Here is a 19,602-nt window from a genome sequence, read left to right on the forward strand (position 1 = left end):
TGAACTAAACTGAACTTAAACTCTGTAAACTGGACTGACGCAATTTCAATTTTTTAAAACTTTTATGTTAAGCATGTGCCTGAACCAGTGCATGGCAGTTGTTGATAATAAGTTATAAAATTGAAAATATGGATATTCAGGTCTTTTTTCAGGCAGGAAGTGCATATGGCAATAAAACATACACCAGAGCAATCTATGGTTCATTCTGTTGTGATGATCCTTGATAAACATAAGGAAACAAGCCAAAGGAGAGTGAGTGAGTTAGTGAGTGAGTGAGTCATATTTTTCACACGAAAACCCAGATTTTCTTTAGATTTTCTTCAGAAAACCTCCATTAACCCACTAAAGGCAGATGGATGTTCTTTTTGGAGCTTCAAAAACTTGGTTACTAATAAACCATTTGGATTATTGCAACACTTGTGAATGTTGAGACACTTAAGACCAGGGTGCAATATACAGGGGAGTTTGGGGGTGGGGTCTGACCCCCTTAATTAACGCTTTCCCCTTGAAGGACATCAAAACAAGATGTATGAGGGCGTCTGCCTTTTAATAGTTAAGACATAGTTTGCTCTGATCTGCATCTTATATAATATTATTAACTAAAATAATAGATAACTTTAGTACACATTTGATCACCGCTAGAATGGTTCATGCCATTGTGAATACATTCATTCATTCATTCATTCATTCATTTTCTTTTCAGCTTAGTCCCTTTATCAATCCAGGTCGCCACAGCGGAATGAACCACCAACCCAGCCAACACGTTTTTACGCAGCAGATGCCCTTTCAGCTGCAACCCATCCCTGGGAAACATCCACACACTCATTCATACACTATGGACAATTTAGCCTACCTAATTTACCTGTCACGCATGTCTTTGGACTTTGGGGTAAACCAGAGCAACCGGAGGAAACCCACGCGAACGCAGGGAGAACATGCAAACTCCACACAGAAACGCCAACTGACCCAGCGGAGGCTCGAACCCGCCACCTTCTTGCTGTGAGACGACAGCACTACCTACTGCGCCACTGTTTAAAACTGGCTAATCTAGAGTACCAACAGAGAGTAGAGGTGTTCACAAAACATATCTCTTTATACAGGTTGTTTGTAAAACAAGATGCATAGGTTGTATTCTGTTATACACTGGCTAACAAATTTGATTAGTAAATTATATGTAATTGAATTCAATATATAAATTTGGTTCAGTGAGGCATATTACCGAACATAGCCAAAAAACTTAACACCTCGATCATCAATGTAAAATTCGCAACCTGTTTAAGACTTAAGCCGCAGTCACACTGCACTTTTCTTCCCATAGACTTCCACTCATATGCATGTGTATGCGACAGACAAACGCAAGGTCATGCCACAAATTTCTCAGTTCGCTACATTGGAAAGTTTAAGCTTGGTGAACTGAAAATAGAATCATGTGGCTGTGTAAGACTAATCGAAGATGAAAGCATGACATCTCTATACAGAAATTTAAAATGTGGACATATCACTCACTTTTTTAAATGTTTAATCATCTTGTTTAATGCCCCCTCTTTTCACAGCTCCATAGCTATTACAGAATTTCACATGCTCAAACTTAAGTGTAACCGCCGCATTGGGTCTTACTCTCTCACCTGCAGTTGGTTCTAAAACTCAGCTGCTAGTCGTTTAACTGACACCAAAAAAAGAGACCAAGGTACATTGGTTACCAATTCAATACAGACTCTGCTGAAAAATCCAGCTTAAACCAGCTTAGGCTGGTTGGCTGGTTTTAGCTGGTTGACCAGCCTGGTTTTAGAGGGGTTTTGGCCATTTCCAGGCTGATTTCCAGCCATTTCCAGCCTGGTCTTAGCTGGTCAGGCTGGAAAACTACCAGCCAAATCCAGCCTGGAAGTGGCCAAAACCCCTCTAAAACCAGCCTGGTCGACCAGCTAAAACCAGCCAACCAGCCTAGGCTGGTTTAAGCTGAATTTTTAAGTAGGGGAGTTCGAGGTTTTAGTTGGGTTTAGTCTGGGTTGTTTATCTCACTCAGGTCATATGACAGCATCTTCAGCTGGAGTGTTCAAACTTGGTCCTGGAGAGCCGTTGTCCTGCAGATTTTACCTTCAACTTGCCTTAGCACACCTGCACGGAATTTACTAGAAAGGCTGGTAAGAGCTTGATTACCTAGCCCAGGTGTGTCTGATTGGGGTTGGAACAAAACTTTGCAGGACACCGGCCCTCCAGGAGAAAGTTTGGGCATCTCTGGACTAGTAAGAGCTTGATTAGCTAGCCCAGGGGCATCTGACTGTGGTTTAAACTAAACTTTGCAGGAAACCGGCTCTCCAGGATCAAGTTTGGGCATCTCTGGCCTAGTAAAAGCTTGATTAGCTAGCCCAGGGGTGTCTGATTGTGGCTGGAACTAAACTTTGCAGGACACTGTCTTCAAGGACCAGGTTTGGGCATCTCTAGCCTAGTAAGAGCTTGATTAGCTAGCCCAGGTGTGTCTGATTGGGGTTGGTACTAAACTTTGCTGGACACTGGCCCTCCAGGACCAAGTTTGGGTATCTCTGGTCTAGTAAGAGCTTGATTAGCTAGACCAGGGGTGTCTGACTGTGGTTGAAAATAAACTTTGCAAGACACCGGCCCTCCAGGACCGAGTTTGGTCACCCCTGATCTACAGTATAAGGACATGTTTTACTGTATAGTGGCCAACATTCAGTCACACACAGATTCAGGACAAATCCATTCTGCAGAGCTCCAGATAGACAAGACACAAATACAGAAAAAGTTCTGGCCTGACAATCCTGTTTGTCCTGTCAATGTTTAATGTTTCCCTATTTGCCTGTGCTTACTTACATGGCTTTGCCTTATATGTGTTGGCCATGTGCTCCTCTTGTTTTTCTCTTGTTACCAGATCCTGATTGTTCTCACTTGTCTCTCATGTGCTTCATTCTCTATATATTGTGCTGTGTGTTTTTTTTCCTCCGCTGGTTTGTTCCATGTGAGATTGTCCTCACTTAATTTGTATCCTAGTCTTGCATTCTTTTCCTAGTTCTCTTGTCTGTATTTTGTTTTGTTTGTAGGTACTACTTCCTTTTGTTTTGCATTTTGTGTTTAATCGTTGTCTAGCTTTTGTTCTTGTAACTGTTTTTGTTTCATCTTTCTGTCAGCCCCAGTCTTGTGTTACTTGAGTTTTAGTTGTCTTTTTTACTTTAATTTATTTTTGTTTAAGGTTCTGGAATTAAAGAAGGATTTTTCTCAGTTCTCTTTGTTCTTTTGCCCAAGTCAGTTTAGTTCCATTTGTAACTAGAATTTATGTTTGATTGTTTTTTCCTTTGGATTATTGTTACTGCCTATATTTTGTCTTTTGAGTGTCTTGTAGGGCTCCAGTCATGTCCAGTTCCTGGCCTGACAGTTTGGAGAGTTATTATGCTGCTATAGCTCATGTCTAGCCCTAGTTCTGTCCACTGCTGCTCTTATTCTTCGCTTGCTGTTTTCTCTGGTGCTGTCATACCTTGCCACTGGCTTTTCTGTGTGTTCTTGCCTCTATTGTTTCGATCTTGTCACCCCTTGTATATCAACCCGTGCTTTGTTCTGTCAATGAACACATTGTTCGGTTCCTCACTGCAACTGGATCTTCTTTCCTGCAACTAACCTTATTAAGGCTCTCCAAAAAATAAATAAATAAAAATCAGTTTAAAATACACAGCAATTTAAAAATGCTACACATGAAAAATGTTGAATTATTGTTTAAAACAAAAATAACGTTCACATTTGTTATGCTCAAGTTTTTTTTTAAGTCTTTAAAAAAGCAAATATTGAACAAATATTTAAAGAGCATCTTAAAAATGTTTATTTTGCAAGTGTCTTGTAATTTGTTTCTTTTCTAAATCTGGATGTATTTTGGTGTAGAGTATCAAGGATAACAGAAATCTTCTGCAAGAGATAACATTAAATGTAAGAAATAAATATTTAAAAAAACATTTATTTAAAAGGAAATCCTGTCATGAGTCTGTTTTTTCATGTCATGCGTTCCACGTGCTTTTGTTTAACCTTATGATTCTTTGTTCTGTTTTACCGCCATTTGTTAATGCATCTCTGTTGATCCTGCAACATTAAATAATAGTTTGATAAATATCATGTAGAACTGCATAAATCTAACCATAAGCCTAAAATTACCTTAAATGATAGTCTGATTCGCTGGTCAAAATGTTGTTCCAGGATCAACATAGATGTTAATCCAGAAACATGTCCTACTTTGTGGATTCAGGCTGGCGATTTGTTAGTACTCATTAATTTTACCCTTGTTCACCCCCCTGTTTTGTCATTAGTTAATTATGTCTTGTGTATTTATACTTTCTAGTTAGGGTTGTTCCATTGTTGACATCCTTGTCTTAAAGATCTGTTATTTGGACCTGTTTCCCATGAAGTTTGAGCTAAGCAGGGCTGAGCCTAGTCAGTAACTGGATGGGAGACCACATAGGAAAACTAGGTTGTTGTTGTTGGAAGTGGTGTGAGATAAGCTAGCAGGGGGTGCTCAACCTGTGGTCTGTGTGAGTCCTAATGCCTCAGTATAGTGAAGGGGACACTGTACTGTCAGTAAGCACCATCTTTTGGATGAGACGTTAAACCGAGGTCCTGACTCTGTGTGGTCATTAAAGGGCCATTAAACCCTCCTGTTTCAGCAGAGTGTTTTCACACCTCTAGTTTGGAAAAAGTCAGGAAATTGGTGGTGTTTAGCTCTGTTTAGGTGGGAGTGTCAGGGGAGGGAAAAGAGGGAAGGATTTGAATGAAAATGTGAGTTTCCATTTGGGCACGTGCTAATTTTCATTGAGGAAAAACAAACACACAGGCGCAGGGGAAAAAGACAGTGACTGTGTTTAATGACAGTGAAATATTTGATGTCGCACATCGTATAAGAGAAAAAAACTTTGCATTTCTCTGTAACTCAGATGCACTTGGTAGGTCAGAAAGCTGTGTCCTGTCATAAAATCTGGTGAAAATTCAACACGAAGGTCGGTAATAGTTTGCTTTCAGTGTTTACATGTTTTCACTCGGAAAGCAGCATTTACAGCAGATGTTTCAGTCCATAATATTGTAGTGATATTAACGTACTTTAAACTAAGTAACTTAAAAATAATTTTGAATAAGGTCTGTCTTTAAACACTGAAAGAGTACTGCTGAGGAAATGAACTATAACTTTGCCATTTGAAAGAACAAAGAAAGGGAACTGATCTCACACACACTTGCCAAATCTGTAGAGACAGGACTATCAACCCCAACTGGAGCTGCATCTTATTTAAAAGGAGACAAGCACATTATAAAAGCAACACTGACGACCTATATCGCTAAACAATTCTTCTTCTTTGCCCATTTCTTTTGGCAAAACAATGTGGCGTCTCTCTTCCCTCTGAGCACTGCTTCAGGTAAAAACAGTCTTCGAAGCTGTCATGCATATTAATGAAGTTGCACCGCATACACAATAGAGCGTGCTGATTGGTTTAAACCAAGTCTTACTCATAAATTAATGCAGCATACTCAGAGACGTAATAAGGCACTCCCAGGTACAGACGTCCAGTCTACATGCTGGAATACACTCTTAGATCTCATGGATGTGACGCAGCTTCAAACATTCGGTTTAAACCGGAAGTATAAATTTGCTCAAAATAACGCAAACAACCAATTTTCACTTTTTTTGTGTAATTATGTGTCTTAATAGTGTTTTTAGGAGCATGGGACACATATGAATGTCAACAGCTAAAAAATATCTTTTGATGTTTTGTGACCCTTTAAAAATCCTATGGCACTTTTCATAAAGTGTAGGGGTATAACCCCGGTGTCCTAGCCAAATTCCTTTGATTGGGCCTCCCAATCTTCTCCATCCACAGAATTTGCTCTATCACTGTCTCTTCGCTCCATCTATAGCTGGTGTGTGGTGAGTGCACTGGCGCTGTTGTCCTGTGGCTGCTGTCGCATCATCCTTGTGGATGCTGCACACTGGTGATGGTGTGCAGAGACCCCCTCATGATTGTGAAGTGCTTTGGGTGTATGACAAAACATGATAAATGCGCTATATAAATACACATTATTACATTACAATTTTATGAATATATTGACAGATGTTTAGATAAAATCAGTTTCCTGTGACAATTTGCAAGCACTCAACCAAAAGTCAAATTGCTTATTATTCACTGTTGACTGTTGCTTTAAAGTGGTAAAAAATATATGAGGAGAAAAAAGCACCAAAGCACACTACCCCTGTAGGCTGTAACAGATTTATTATAGAATAAAATTCAAATTGAGCAATAATACTTCGAAGTTGGCCCTCACTGATGATAGGAAACTGTTTTACTCAAACTTTTTAAGAGTTTTGCAACGTTCCACTTCAGACAGCAAGTGATTTCATCTCAATAAGCTGATGTCACACTTCTAGTGTCCTTGTGGTAAGACCTCCTTTTACTGTAATTGCGCTTGTGTGTGTGTGTGCACGTGTGGTGTTTGCATGTCTAATCTATAAACTACTTAAAGGGCATGATATTTCACTCTTTGTGCTATCACTTCCTCTGAATAAAACCAGTAAATTCACAACTCACGAGCATGAGTAAGGGGGGAGAAAGCAGACTATTATAAGACAGGCTTTTTGAAGATAACCCCAAATTAGAAATAATCGAAGCTTGTAGATTGAATTGACTTGATGCTGACTGGACGTGGTTTTTATGAATCTGAACTGAAGCCACTTTGTGGATTCTGTGCAATCGGTCGTTATTTTACCACTGACCTTGCTACTAATTTCTTGTCTTAAAATGAGTGGATGTTGAAGAGTTAATCTTTTTTTTACTCATGTGTTTAGTCATTGCGAGACCCTTTTCATCTATAATGTTTGTGCGCATATATGTATTATTTTTTTCAGAGAAATGGAGAGAAAGAAAGAATTTGTTTTGGAACTTATCTACAATAAGACAGGAAACCTTGAATGGAACATTTTGGGGTAGGGGAAAAAGAGATGGAGGAGAGACTGAGAGCAAGGCTGCTGCAGTTTAGGGTCTTACAGGTGGAGTCATCCATACCGTTAGTTCAATGGTAGTTTATGTATGACTCATCTGGCATTTCTTTAATGCTGAACTGTTGTCCCCCTCATCTTCAAACCTTTAGAGGGGCCGACTAGCTCACATCTCTCTTCTTCTCTCCCATCTTCAACACAATTTCAAGGTAAGTCTTTAATCTGGCATATTTTTTCTTTTTATTTAAAGGCTATGTCTTTTAACATGTTTGGTAAACTAGCAATTCAGTTAAAATGTATCATGTAGTTTACGTAAGTACATCCTCATGTAGATGTTAAATGCAGGTAACTAGGTCAGCGTGCCCAGATCTGTCTGGGGTTTACTGACAAAATGTTAATCGTTGGACCCCTGATTAAGTTTATTCACTTTTGTGTAGAGATGCAAATGGACAAAAAAAAAAAAAAAAAAAAAAAAACATTATTAATTATTTACGCATTGTTCATTTAAAAAAAGGAAATGAACCAAAGTAAAGAGAATGAATAAATGTTCATTTTAAAGCAAATAGCCATATAATAAACACAATATCTATCTATCTATCTATCTATCTATCTATCTATCTATCTATCTATCTATCTATCTATCTATCTATCTATCTATCTATCTATCTATCTATCTATCTATCTATCTATCTATCTATCTATCTATCTATCTTAAACAAATGTAAAATGAGCAATTATTATAACAAGCAAAAGTAACAGTAGTACATACATGTCTACTCTTTACATTCCTGACATTTAAAGTCATTGCAGGTGTCGTGTCATTCTAAACATTCACACATTTCTTATTGTCCCCTTTAAGATGCTTACACTGCTCTGTATTGTCCTGCTCACATCACATGTCCTTTCTGCCGACCAATCGTTGAAGTGCAACGAAAGAACCGAGTATGCTGAGAATCAGCAGTGCTGCAAAAAATGTAAACCAGGTAAATTAAATCAGATTCCACATCACTGTGAACTGACTCAACTCTGCTTGTGTTTGGCTTATTTTAAATAACTTAACAAGATCTAAGCTCAGTTAAGATTACTCATGAAGTTACTTTAACTGGGGTTAAATGCAGACAAGTTTAGTCAAATGTTTCTGAAACTTAAACATGAATGATAAAGGAGGAAATTCTCAAATATGATAAGCAATCTTATTTTTCAAAAATTTTTAATGGAAAGTATTGACTCTTTGTGCAGACTAAAACAAGACAGTTTTAAAATGTTTCATCATTTCAGCATATCAAAACGAATTACCTTATGTAAGAATATTTCATGGCTCTGTTTTATGGTTTGATGACATTTACTTAGGTCTTCAAATGACACATCAAGTTTCTCGTATGAGGATGACTTGTTCTCTGAACTCATCCTGGTAAACTCTCAAACCAGTCAGCGATGAATGCCACAACCATAAATGTTATCAGTTAGTTCGATAAGCAGCAGTCTCAAGCATCTCATCCTATTTATGCAGTGGTGAAAAGAGTACTGAAAAATCCTGCTTAAGTAAAAGTACCATTACTTGTCTAACAATGTAGTGCAAGTAGAATAAATGTATCTGCTGTGAATACTACTCAAAGTATGAGTAAAAAGTAGCCCTTTCAAAAGTACTCAAGAGTAGTGAGTGTTATGCTGTGAAATTGCCCAGCAGACACACAATGTCATAAGACATTAATATTTTGTAGATTTAGTACGTGATGTCAGGTGGCCAAAATTCAATGTCTAGCCAGTGTCGAAGGACAACGTTGTCTGATAACAACGTCAAATGGTGTTGATATTTGGTTGATTTTTGATTGTGTTAGAAAGTGACCAAAAATCAACATCAATCCAACACCTTAAACCAACGTCACATTGATGTCAAATACTAACATTTATTCATCAGGTGTGGCAAACAAAATTCAACGTCTGATAGACTTCATAGTGGTTACGTCCACACAACGTCAAGCTATAACATTATTAGATGTTGATATTTGATTCATTTTAGGTTGGACGCTGGACATTGAATTCAGCCAGATGTTGGGTTCTGACGTCAACCCGATTTTCATTTCCAAACAAAATGCAACGTCCCCTCGACGTTGGAGTATAACGTCATATAATGTCACTGTTGAAGTCTTGTGCCTGCTGGGTGTTTAAGGCCATTTCACTCTTCATGCAGTAAACATCCATCATTTTTGCATGTTAACAGTCTCTGGGTCATTGCATGTAAAGATTTTGAACATCTTCTTGGACACTTTTAATGCTTCCAAACAGTTTGGTGCAAATATAAAGCACCCATGTCTTGAGGTAGTTCATATGGTGCGATTTACCTACTGTGTGCGATCTTATTGGACTAATTTTCTAATCCACATACAGGAATAAACGAAAAATAAATAGTACTGATACAGCACTAAAGATGTACTGAAGGAAAAGTAAAAGTAAAAATTTTTAAAACTACTTTGTAAATAACAATTCTTGAGAAAAGCTGCTCAATTACAGTAGTTTGAGTATTTGTAATTTGTTACTTTACACCTCTCTATTTATGCTTCTCCCCTGTTGTGTGTGTTTTTACAGGACAGTTCATGGATGAGAAATGTGGAACAAGCTCACGAGATACCCAGTGCAAGCCGTGCGGAAATGGCTTCTTTACAAATGAATATAATATTAAATATAAATATTGCTCTCCTTGCACAAAATGCACCAAAGAACGTACGTACCCTCCATTTCTTGATGATGACTGGTGTTCTTACAGTGATACATTTAGAAATGTTCTTAATCTTCTGATGAATCAGTATGAAAAGTCATGAACTAGAAACACCAAACTTGACAGTAAACAAGACGGGTGCTTCCCCTTTAGCAGATCTTGGTGGGTTTTTAGTACGAAGGGACTGTAGGTGGGGGTCTGAGAATCTTTTGTAACAAACATGACATGGGACATCAAATACTAAAAATACATGTGTAGCTCTGGAAAAAAAGGGTACCTGAGGGGTGGAATTTATTATTTTGAATGGAAGAAATCGTATGAGATGTTTTGATATGCAAATGAGCTGATAAATATCTTCAATCTGACAACTGAATAAGAATTACACTGTAAAACATCCTGCTTGTCTTAAATTAATAAGCTAAATCAAACTAACATTACGAGTCTATTGAACTTATATTATGTTAAGCTGACTTAACACCTTAAATAACTTATTAAATTAAGTTAGAACATAATTAACTTAGTTTAAAAGTTACAATGACCTAAAAACATATGCTGTGAGGACTAATTGATATTTTTGATATTTTCACAGTGTAGAAGCGTAATATTTGTCAGAAGTAAAAAATGAACAACAAAATAAAAGCATTTAGATGTACTGATTATTTTCACTCCCCACTAAACCACCAGACCAGCATTAATCTCCATTGACCAGAGGTAGGCCAGCTGCATAGATAAGTCAAACCATTATCCTGTCCTGGTGATAAGCAGTACTGATCCTCAATTTGGTGTGAGTGATTCTGAGTATCCTGTGCTAAGAATACTTTAGCTCATATTATAGGTTACATGTGCAGTCCAAACAGTCTCGTGATAAACATAGATCAGCAGAAATCAAAAGTAAATATCTTGAGCTGGTGTTAGAATCTAATTGTGAGTCAGCAAAAAAAAAAAAGTTTACTGCTTTATTACCGTTTTGGTGAAATGACTGTGCTTACACATGTCACAGGGACTTTTATGTAATAGGGTTTGCTTTGTTCTGAGCCCAACAAATTTCTGTTGTTTAAGTCTGTTTACTTCAGACTTTAAACATTGGATTTAAAGAAATGTAAATATACATTTCTTATTTCACTTTTTAGCTACTTTCTGAATAAAATAAACACATAAAATCATCAATAAAATCATCACACACCGACACGTGCTATAGGTGAATTTAATAAGCTAAATTGGCCATAGTGTATGAATGTGAATAGAAAAGTGAATGAGAGTTTTCTGTGGCTGGAAGGGCATCCACTGCGAAAAACATATGCTGGATAAGTTGGTGGTTCATTCCGCTGTGGTGACCCCAGATCAATAATGGGACTACGCAAAAAAGAAAATGAATGAAAGGGTTTTTCTTATGTGAAATTAATTATTATTATTATTATTATTATTATTATGTTTTGACATTTTAACTGTTTTGCTCCTTATAACTTTTTTTACTATTATGTTTTTTTTTTTTTCAGATATGAGGTATAAGAGGACCTGTACGACAACAGGTGATGCTGAGTGTACATGTGAGGATGGTTATAAATGCAGTAGCAACAAATGCGAGAGATGTGATATAGTCCTGAAAACTACACCTCCTACTAAAATACCACCGGTCACCAATGGTGAGATTCTTAACACTGAACCGTTAAAGCCTCACTGAGGCTTTAGAAGTAAATACAAGGCACTGTACTGTAAAAAAAAAAAAAGCCATCCTGGTAGCCTTAGGTTTTTAAGCTGAATCAAATTAACCTTGTGCGTCCATTGAACTTATATTATATTAAACTGACTTTAAACAGTCAGTTTGTGTAACTTAAAAAATGGTAAAACATGATTAAGTTAATCAGAATAATTATTAAATTGATTATATCATATTTTTACAGTGTAGGAGTCAAAGGTAAAAAAATTTTGAATTTCAATTTAACTTACTTTGTCCTTTGGAAAACAAGTGTATTCTGCAAAAAAATAAAAAATAAAAAAATAATAAAATTATATATATATATATATATATATATATATATATAGGGACAGACGAGTCTTCATTGAGGCCATCTTCCAGCATAAACCACGGCGAATGAAGTTCTGCACAAGACTTTTGGCCAGCGGAGAAATTAAAATGGTCGTGCCCAACTGAGTCTGGTTCTCTCAAGGTTTTTTTTCTTCACTCCCATCAGGTGAAGTTTTTTTTCCCTCTCCGCTGTCGCCACTGCCTCGCATGGTTCAGGATTGGTAGAGCTACGCATCGATGAATTTGCTCTTCAGTGTTTGAACTCTCAGTAATGATTAAATCACACTGAACAGAGCTAAACTGAACTGAACTGAACTTAAACACTAAAACCTGAACCACACTGTTCCAATTACTATGACCATTTATGTGAAGCTGCTTTGACACAATCTACATTGTAAAAGCGCTATACAAATAAAGCTGAATTGAATTGAATTGAATTGAATATATATATATATATATATATATGATAAGGTTACTGGTCAAAATTTTTGTGGACAGTTTGATTTTTAAAATGCGTTAAAGTAAGCTTCTCCTGCTTACCAATGTTGCATTTATTTAATAAAAAATACTGTACAAATTGTAAAATAGTGAAATGTTATTGCACTATGAAATAACTGCTGAAAAATAGTTTATCATTTAATTTAAGAATTTATTCCAGTGATTTTAAAGATGAATTTTTTACTTTATTACTTCAGTCATCAGAATCACATGATCGTTCAGAATGGACTCTATTGTTATTATTATTATTATTAATATTATTATTATTTTTATTATTATTATTATTATTATTATTATTATTATTATTATTATTATTATTATTATTATTATTATTATTATTATTATTAATGGTAATAGTAATAGAAGGAATAATGACTATAGTAATAATTTTATTTGAAACTACATACAATAAGTTTTAATACATTTTTATAAATATTTAACAATTTTTTATATTTAATAAATGCCGCCCTGACAAGCAGAATTATTTTCTTAATATTTATTTATTTATTTATTTTTTTTTTTTTTTTTGTAATTAACCCCAAACTTTTGACTGGTAGTGTATATGAGGATTTTTTTTTTTTTTTTCTGGGGCTTAAGCGTGCATTTTATTATTCTGTAATAGCTGTGTATGAGTCCCTTAGTTGTTCTCAAGATAAAAAGATGGACCTCAAGTTTTACAGTCTGAAAGGTTCAAATACACAAAAAGGATGAAAAACAAGAGTGCGTGGGAACTTAAAAAACACCAGACAGTTTAAATGTTCAGAATAAACAAGGGTTTAATACCATCAGTATTAAGAATTATGAGTATGTTAACTTGTGAACTAAATTCAACAAATGTTTTCTCATGGACTATTGTACACTGAAAAAAATATTCAAAGATGATTCCTTGGTTTTACCATTTTTTTTAAGTTAAGTGGTTGTGAACAAGTTAAGTGGGCAGAATTTAATCAAATAAATTAAGTTAAACCTTTCTACATTTAATTTGTTTGTTTAAATTCAACACATATTTTAAATATTAATATATTGCTCAGATTACTCCATATGAGACCACTTAAGCACTGGCTACACGATCGAATCCCAAGACTCGCATGACACGCAGGTACACACTGGGTGACTGTCACTGCACTGTCGCCACGCCCTCAGCCCTTGGAATGACCCCGCATTCCTACAGGCCGTAGTGCCTCTAGAACAGGGGTCCAGACATATTATCGTTCGAATAATGCTTCCGGCACGGTCTTGGGGGTCCATGTGTTGCGGGCCTATGGAGAGAAACCCAGTTGTATTGGTATATCAATTGCTCAGAGCTGTTGGCAGTGTTTCTTGCTCTCCGACCTTTTTTTTTTTACCAGTGGCTGGAGCGATAACTGAGGCGGTAGCTTATATCAACCGTATGAGGGGTATCCGCTCTCACCACATGTCTCAGCTTGCTCGCCGTCTGCTCCTCTGAAGTGATACACGACTGAAATTGCTGCGCGCCATTCATATTCTGGGTGAGCTCTACCGTGTACCACACACTCTCCACCCTGAGTCTGTTCAGCTGATATGGGCGCGATTCGGGAAAGCTCAGATCGATCTGTTTGCTTCCTCCGAGAATGCTCATTGCCAGGGTTTTTTTTTTCCCTGACCGAGGGCTCTCAGCACTGATGCACTGGCCCACAGCTGGCCTTGGGGCATGCGCAAATATGCGTTTCCCCAGTGAGTCCCGTGTCTTCGCTCACAGCTAAACATCTTTTTCATATGTTTACTCTCCCTTCTCAGCGTGAGTCCATATGCCCTCTTGCCACCAGGTCTCCCAACCTGAGCAGCAGGTGCCTCCATGGCATCCTCTCTATCGGTACTGCACGTTTTCCCAATGTATTATCATATTAAAAAATTCATCGAAATTTACAACTTCCGAAAAATTGATCTAAATCTATAAAACTTCTGCTGAAGTGGGATAAGTAAGTGCCAGGTAAGGTCCAATCATTGTGGCGTTTATATACATTTCCCCATTGGAAGTTTCCACATAGCATTGAAGTACCAACCCCCCACAACATCACCCCCCCCCCCCCCCCCCACAAACCCGAAGGGCAACGCTCCGATTACTAAAGTAACTCTCATTCCCCGAGGGTTGCTTTAATAACCGGAGCGTTCACAGTACTCAATAGGATTAATAGGATGTTGCAGTCAAATGTTTGAGTTACCTTAACTTATTGAGTTTTACAGTGTAGCATACATTTTCCCACCATTATGATTTCCACATAATGTAGATATGATGGGAAGATATCGAGATATGAGATATGATGGAAATTACATTTTTCAAACTCTGAAAAAAAGTAATGTGAAACGAACAAGTGAGTGTAATAAGTGAGTACCGCTGTATTAGAAACTAGGAAACTAAAAATAATAGTTGCTCATAACCTTTTCATATTGATTTTGCAGTTATGCCATTTGACAACCGTCTGACAACTGGTTACAATTGCCATGACAGCAAATGCAGGATGAGATTCCAGAAAACTACGACTTCTCCACCGGCCACCAATGGTGAGGTTTTGAACCCTGAAGCACTGGTGTCAGTCTCATAAAACTGAAAACAAGCAGATACACACACACAGAGTATATTAAGGGTGTTCTCTATTGACCTGTTCACTCTTTCTCTCTCCCTTTCTCCATCCATTTGCACCCTTTCTATCAACCTCTTCCAGATAATGTGTGGATCTCGGTGAGTCTGTGTTTAGCGTGTGTGTGTCTGTGCTTTCTGTTCACCTGTCTCCTTCTCACCAGCAGACATGCACAACCATGTGGATGGATCATGTCAGCATCAACCGGTCAGTGGTGCTCATCAATGCTTTCATTTGCTGAGAAAGCACTCTTTGTATATGTTCTCATGCATGGTTGCTTGCTGCACACATTTCATTGCATAAATACTTAGAGTGCTCAGCATAATTGAGTACAGTCCATTTTGAATAATAATATTTTTTATCCAATTCTCAGTGAATATAGGCAATGTATTTTAGTGCATTTAAACAAAACTAATAATAAAATAAAAATAATATTTAAGTCATCAAACATATTTAGAAATTGAAAGATAATACAATTAAATTCAAGCCAAAAATTTACAAATTATAATAAAGTTACAACCTACAAAATTTCAACTAAAGTTTTTTTTAATGTTTTTGCTTCTATTGATTTTTTCCTCTTTTTTAAAATTTGCACTTTATATTTTTCTACAACATTAATTTGGTTGTACTAGTTTTTGGGCCGTTATTTTAAGTTATTTTGTTAGATAAGCTCCAGATTTGGCTTCAGTAGAGACTAATCTAACGTATATGCACAAATATGATATTGAATGGCTTTCTATTAAAAAACTGAATTTAAAAGATTTGTGAGGGGTGTACTTATATATGCTGAGCGCTGTATCTGGTGGTCTAAAATGTGATTAGGTTATTCCTGTTATTCGATACATTTTTAATAATACTAATACTACTACTAATAATAATAGTAATAATAATAATAATAATAAAATAATAATAATAATAATAAAAACTAAGCCTAAGAGACTAAAGCAATGGAAAATGAAATGAAAGAATTTTCCATCATTCTTAAGATGGTGGTAAATGTAATATAATATAAATAATATAACAATTCATCATAAAAATAATACTTATCATAGCGTTTCTAAAACTACACTACCTCCACAGTCCAAAGACACGCACTATACGTGAGATGGGTAAGCTACATTGTCCATGGGGTGGGTGAATGAGTGTGTTTGGATTTCCCAGAGATGGGTTGCAGCTGGAAGGGCATCCGCTGTGTAAAACATATGGTGGAAAAGTTGCCGATTCATTTCGCTGTGGCGACCCCAGATTAATAATGGGACTAAGCTGAAAATTAAATTAAATTAAATTAAATTAAATTAAATTAAATTAAATTAAATTAAATTAAATTAAATTAAATTAAATTAAATATGTGATTCTGGACCATAAAACCTTGTGTTTGCACTGGTATTCACTGAATGAAAAGCCTTTTCGGCAGTTAAAGGCCCTAAAAATTGCTTTTGAAGTTTCAGTGATTCGGCTGTTTACAGGAGTTTTTAAAGAGCACAGAAAATGGCCAAGAACTGCCAATAGTTGATGTGGGATTGGCTTAACAGTTGACACATCCATGTTTCCCCTCCCCTAAGTGAAACTTTCGTAAGTAAATGTGTTGCTGTAAGCTATACAAACACTGCAGGGTAGGAACTAAGCTAGAGGTGGTATTTCTATCAGTTGTTGACTAATTGTAATTTTAAAAAATGGAATAAAAAAATGTGATTTAAAAAAATATGTAAATTTTTATTTTATTTAAGAAACAATAATAAAACAAATTTATCACAACTCAGGTACCAACAAAAAACAAAACACTTCCATTAAATACTTTTGTAAATTCACTTTATTGATGTAGCCTGTCTTTGATAACACAGGTTTGCAACAAACAGAACTGAAAGAAAGTTATATTTTAATCATGTAGCAAATGAGCACGTCTAAACCACACACACAACACAAGTGTAAAAATCCATTGGTAGCTTTTATACCTCAACCACTATGCAGAGTGGCATGACTACAGTAACTTTCTCTGTTGTTTTGATTAAATGTTCAGTCGATGTGTTCACCACACATCTTTCAGAAATGCACTGGAAATTACACACATTTTAGTCAAAGTTTATGTGTTTTAGTGAATTGAAAACAAACATACCAAAACTTTAATTTTGATTAGTAAAATGCGTTGCCAAGAACTTATTTTTGACAACCTTTAAGGTAATTTTCCTAATATTCACACAATTTCCAAATTTTTATCATTATAACTGGTTTTGGAGTCTATGGACATTATAATATAATATAATATAATATAATATAATATAATATAATATAATATAATATAATATAATATAATATAATATAATATATTTCCCAGTGTTGGGTTGTGGCTGGATGAGCATCCGCTGCGTAAAACGTGCTCATGTGCTTCATTACGCTGTGGCCACCCCAGATTAAAAAAGGGAATAAGCCGAAAATAAAATGAATGAATAATATAATATACACTGTAAAAATGTCCATGTTTTTCACAACATGTTACTGTACTTTTTCACAGTAAATTACATTAGTATCACTTTACAGGATTTAACTGTAAAAATTTACAGTAATGTGTTGTATTCATAATTATGTTATTAAAATTAGGGCGAGTTGCATGATTACAGTAAATTACTGTAAAAAAAGACTATATCTTTTGCATGTTAGTTATAGGAATTCAAACTCTTTTTATATCATTCAAAATTAATACAAATTAAAGTTTATGCTAGTATTAGTACTTTTTAGATGTTAAGACATAACAGAATGTTATTGCAGCCCCAAAAACAATTTGTTTCCATCTTCAAAAAAAGAAAATCTTCTTGAATTTAAAAAAAAAAAAAATCTGTTTTGTAACGAAACAAATGTCATAGTAAATTAAAATTAAAAATGGGTGCACTGCACCTTTATTTACTTTTATAAGGCCAACAACCTAATAAACTTGAACAAAAGTAATTAATTCATGAAACGAAACACTGTTTAACACCCAAAATAATTTCAAAGTCAGGGTTAGTGTCAGAATGAGTAGCCGAAGAACACCTGCTTCACAGTAAAATATAGTTATTCTAAAAGACAATACTGTGAGAACCCAACAATAGACTTTACCATCTACTGTGAAGTTACACTATATGGCTATATTTTTTACAGCGATTTAATGTCACCAAATCACAGTAAATTACTATAAACTACTTAATTTTTACTGTCAAAGTAATGCAATTATTAACCAGTAATTTATTGTGAATTTAAGGTCAAATGTTTACAGTGTAATATAATATAATATAATATAATATAATATAATATAATATAATATAATATAATATAATATAATATAATATAATATAATATTCATTAATATATTAATATTCTTTTTGGCTAGTTCCTTTATTAATGCGGGGTCACCACAGCAGAATGAACCGCCAACTTATCCAGCACATTTTTACGCAGCGGATGCCCTTTCAGCCGCAACCCATCTTTGGGAAATATCCACACACACAGACACACACACACACAGACACACACACACACACACACACACACACACACACACACACACACACACACACACACACACACACACACACACACACACACACACACTACGGACAATATAGCTTACCCAATTCACCAGTACCGCATGTCTTTGGACTGTGGGGGAAACCGGAGCACCAGGAGGAAACCCATGCGAATGCAGGGAGAACATGCAAACTCCACACAGAAACGTCATTATTATATAATATAAAGATTGCAAAACAATAGTACTTACAAATAATTCTATCAAAATCATATTGATGTATCAAAACCATTTAAGAAAACCTGGAGATATAGCAAAAAAAAAAAAAAAACACGTTAAAAAAATACCTCTGTGGTTAGCTGTAACATGGTGATGAAAAAAAAAAACTCTGTGACTTCCACGGCTTCATATATTAAATACATACCGCATAACAGAATTCAATAATGCATGTAAGCATCACAGCTTTTAATAATGAGTATCCCACTGTGTCGTCAGGTTTCTGGTACTATACGAAGAGCAACTCTTTATCCAGTCAGTGCACAGAGGAAGAAAAGGTCCCAATGCCAGTGCAGGAGATGTGTGGGAAGACCGAGAAACTGGAGGATGTCTGAGAGAGGAGAAAGAAGACCACTGGTGCGTCTGAGTATTGAGTATTTACTCTAGTACAAACCTGCTGCTGCCATTTACTCTGCACTGAGGTGGATCATCCAGATTGTTACGAGAGAACAGAATGACGGTCCATCCTGAGAAATGCTGAGACGGAGAGAGATTTGTGCTCCCACTTCACATAAAGACAAACACAACTTTTCACATACAGCTCATTTTCTTATAACAAATGTGTTTTCTTTTCTGTGCACTTGTTTGTATTTATAACTGGGGTGTTTGCGCACAATGTGCCCCTGGACTTTTTTAAGATCAAGATTTTTCATTCAAATGTACATTTGAAGAATTGTTAACCTCTCTGAATTATTAGCCCAATGGTTTGCTTTGTAGACACTCTAACAAAAATATTACTTTAGAGGGCTAATAATATTGACCTTAAAAAGTAAAAAAAAAAAAAATCACTTTTTTTCAAACCAAAATAAAACAAATAAGAATTTCTTGAGAAGAAACAAATATTATAGGAAATTACATTATAGAAAATACTGTGATAATGTGTTTGCTCTTTTTAATGTCATTTGGGAAATATTTGAAAAAAAAAAAGAAAAAATTCACAAGAGGGCAAATAATTTTGATTTCAAATGTATATTTCATGTTTATTTTAAATTTATGATTCTGTAACATTTGCATTTT

At 35.7% G+C, this 19,602-nt stretch overlaps 1 protein-coding gene across 4 annotated transcripts in view; it reads left to right on the forward strand.

Annotated features, from left to right (window-relative positions):
* The window catches only part of LOC141378197 (uncharacterized), a 24,678-nt gene extending 5,564 nt beyond the window's left edge, over nucleotides 1-19,114 (forward strand). Inside the window, exons 1-9 of one of the 4 annotated variants that reach the window (XM_073925997.1) lie at nucleotides 6,340-6,416; nucleotides 6,884-7,024; nucleotides 7,126-7,182; nucleotides 7,833-7,956; nucleotides 9,560-9,694; nucleotides 11,186-11,332; nucleotides 14,635-14,736; nucleotides 14,898-15,020; nucleotides 18,805-19,114. In XM_073925997.1, the coding sequence (XP_073782098.1) occupies nucleotides 6,947-7,024; nucleotides 7,126-7,182; nucleotides 7,833-7,956; nucleotides 9,560-9,694; nucleotides 11,186-11,332; nucleotides 14,635-14,736; nucleotides 14,898-15,020; nucleotides 18,805-18,920 (882 nt within the window). In that variant the 5' untranslated portion in view covers nucleotides 6,340-6,416; nucleotides 6,884-6,946 and the 3' untranslated portion in view covers nucleotides 18,921-19,114. Of the gene's footprint in view, nucleotides 1-6,339; nucleotides 6,417-6,538; nucleotides 7,025-7,125; nucleotides 7,183-7,832; nucleotides 7,957-9,559; nucleotides 9,695-11,185; nucleotides 11,333-14,634; nucleotides 14,737-14,897; nucleotides 15,021-18,804 lie in introns of those variants that run through there. The other 3 variants (XM_073925998.1, XM_073925996.1, XM_073925995.1) reach the window with 3 other exon arrangements.
* The last annotated feature ends 488 nt before the right edge of the window (nucleotides 19,115-19,602 follow it).

Source organism: Danio rerio, chromosome 16 (genome assembly GCF_049306965.1).
Source record: "Danio rerio strain Tuebingen ecotype United States chromosome 16, GRCz12tu, whole genome shotgun sequence".
In the NCBI taxonomy this organism is placed as follows: Eukaryota; Metazoa; Chordata; class Actinopteri; order Cypriniformes; family Danionidae; genus Danio; species Danio rerio.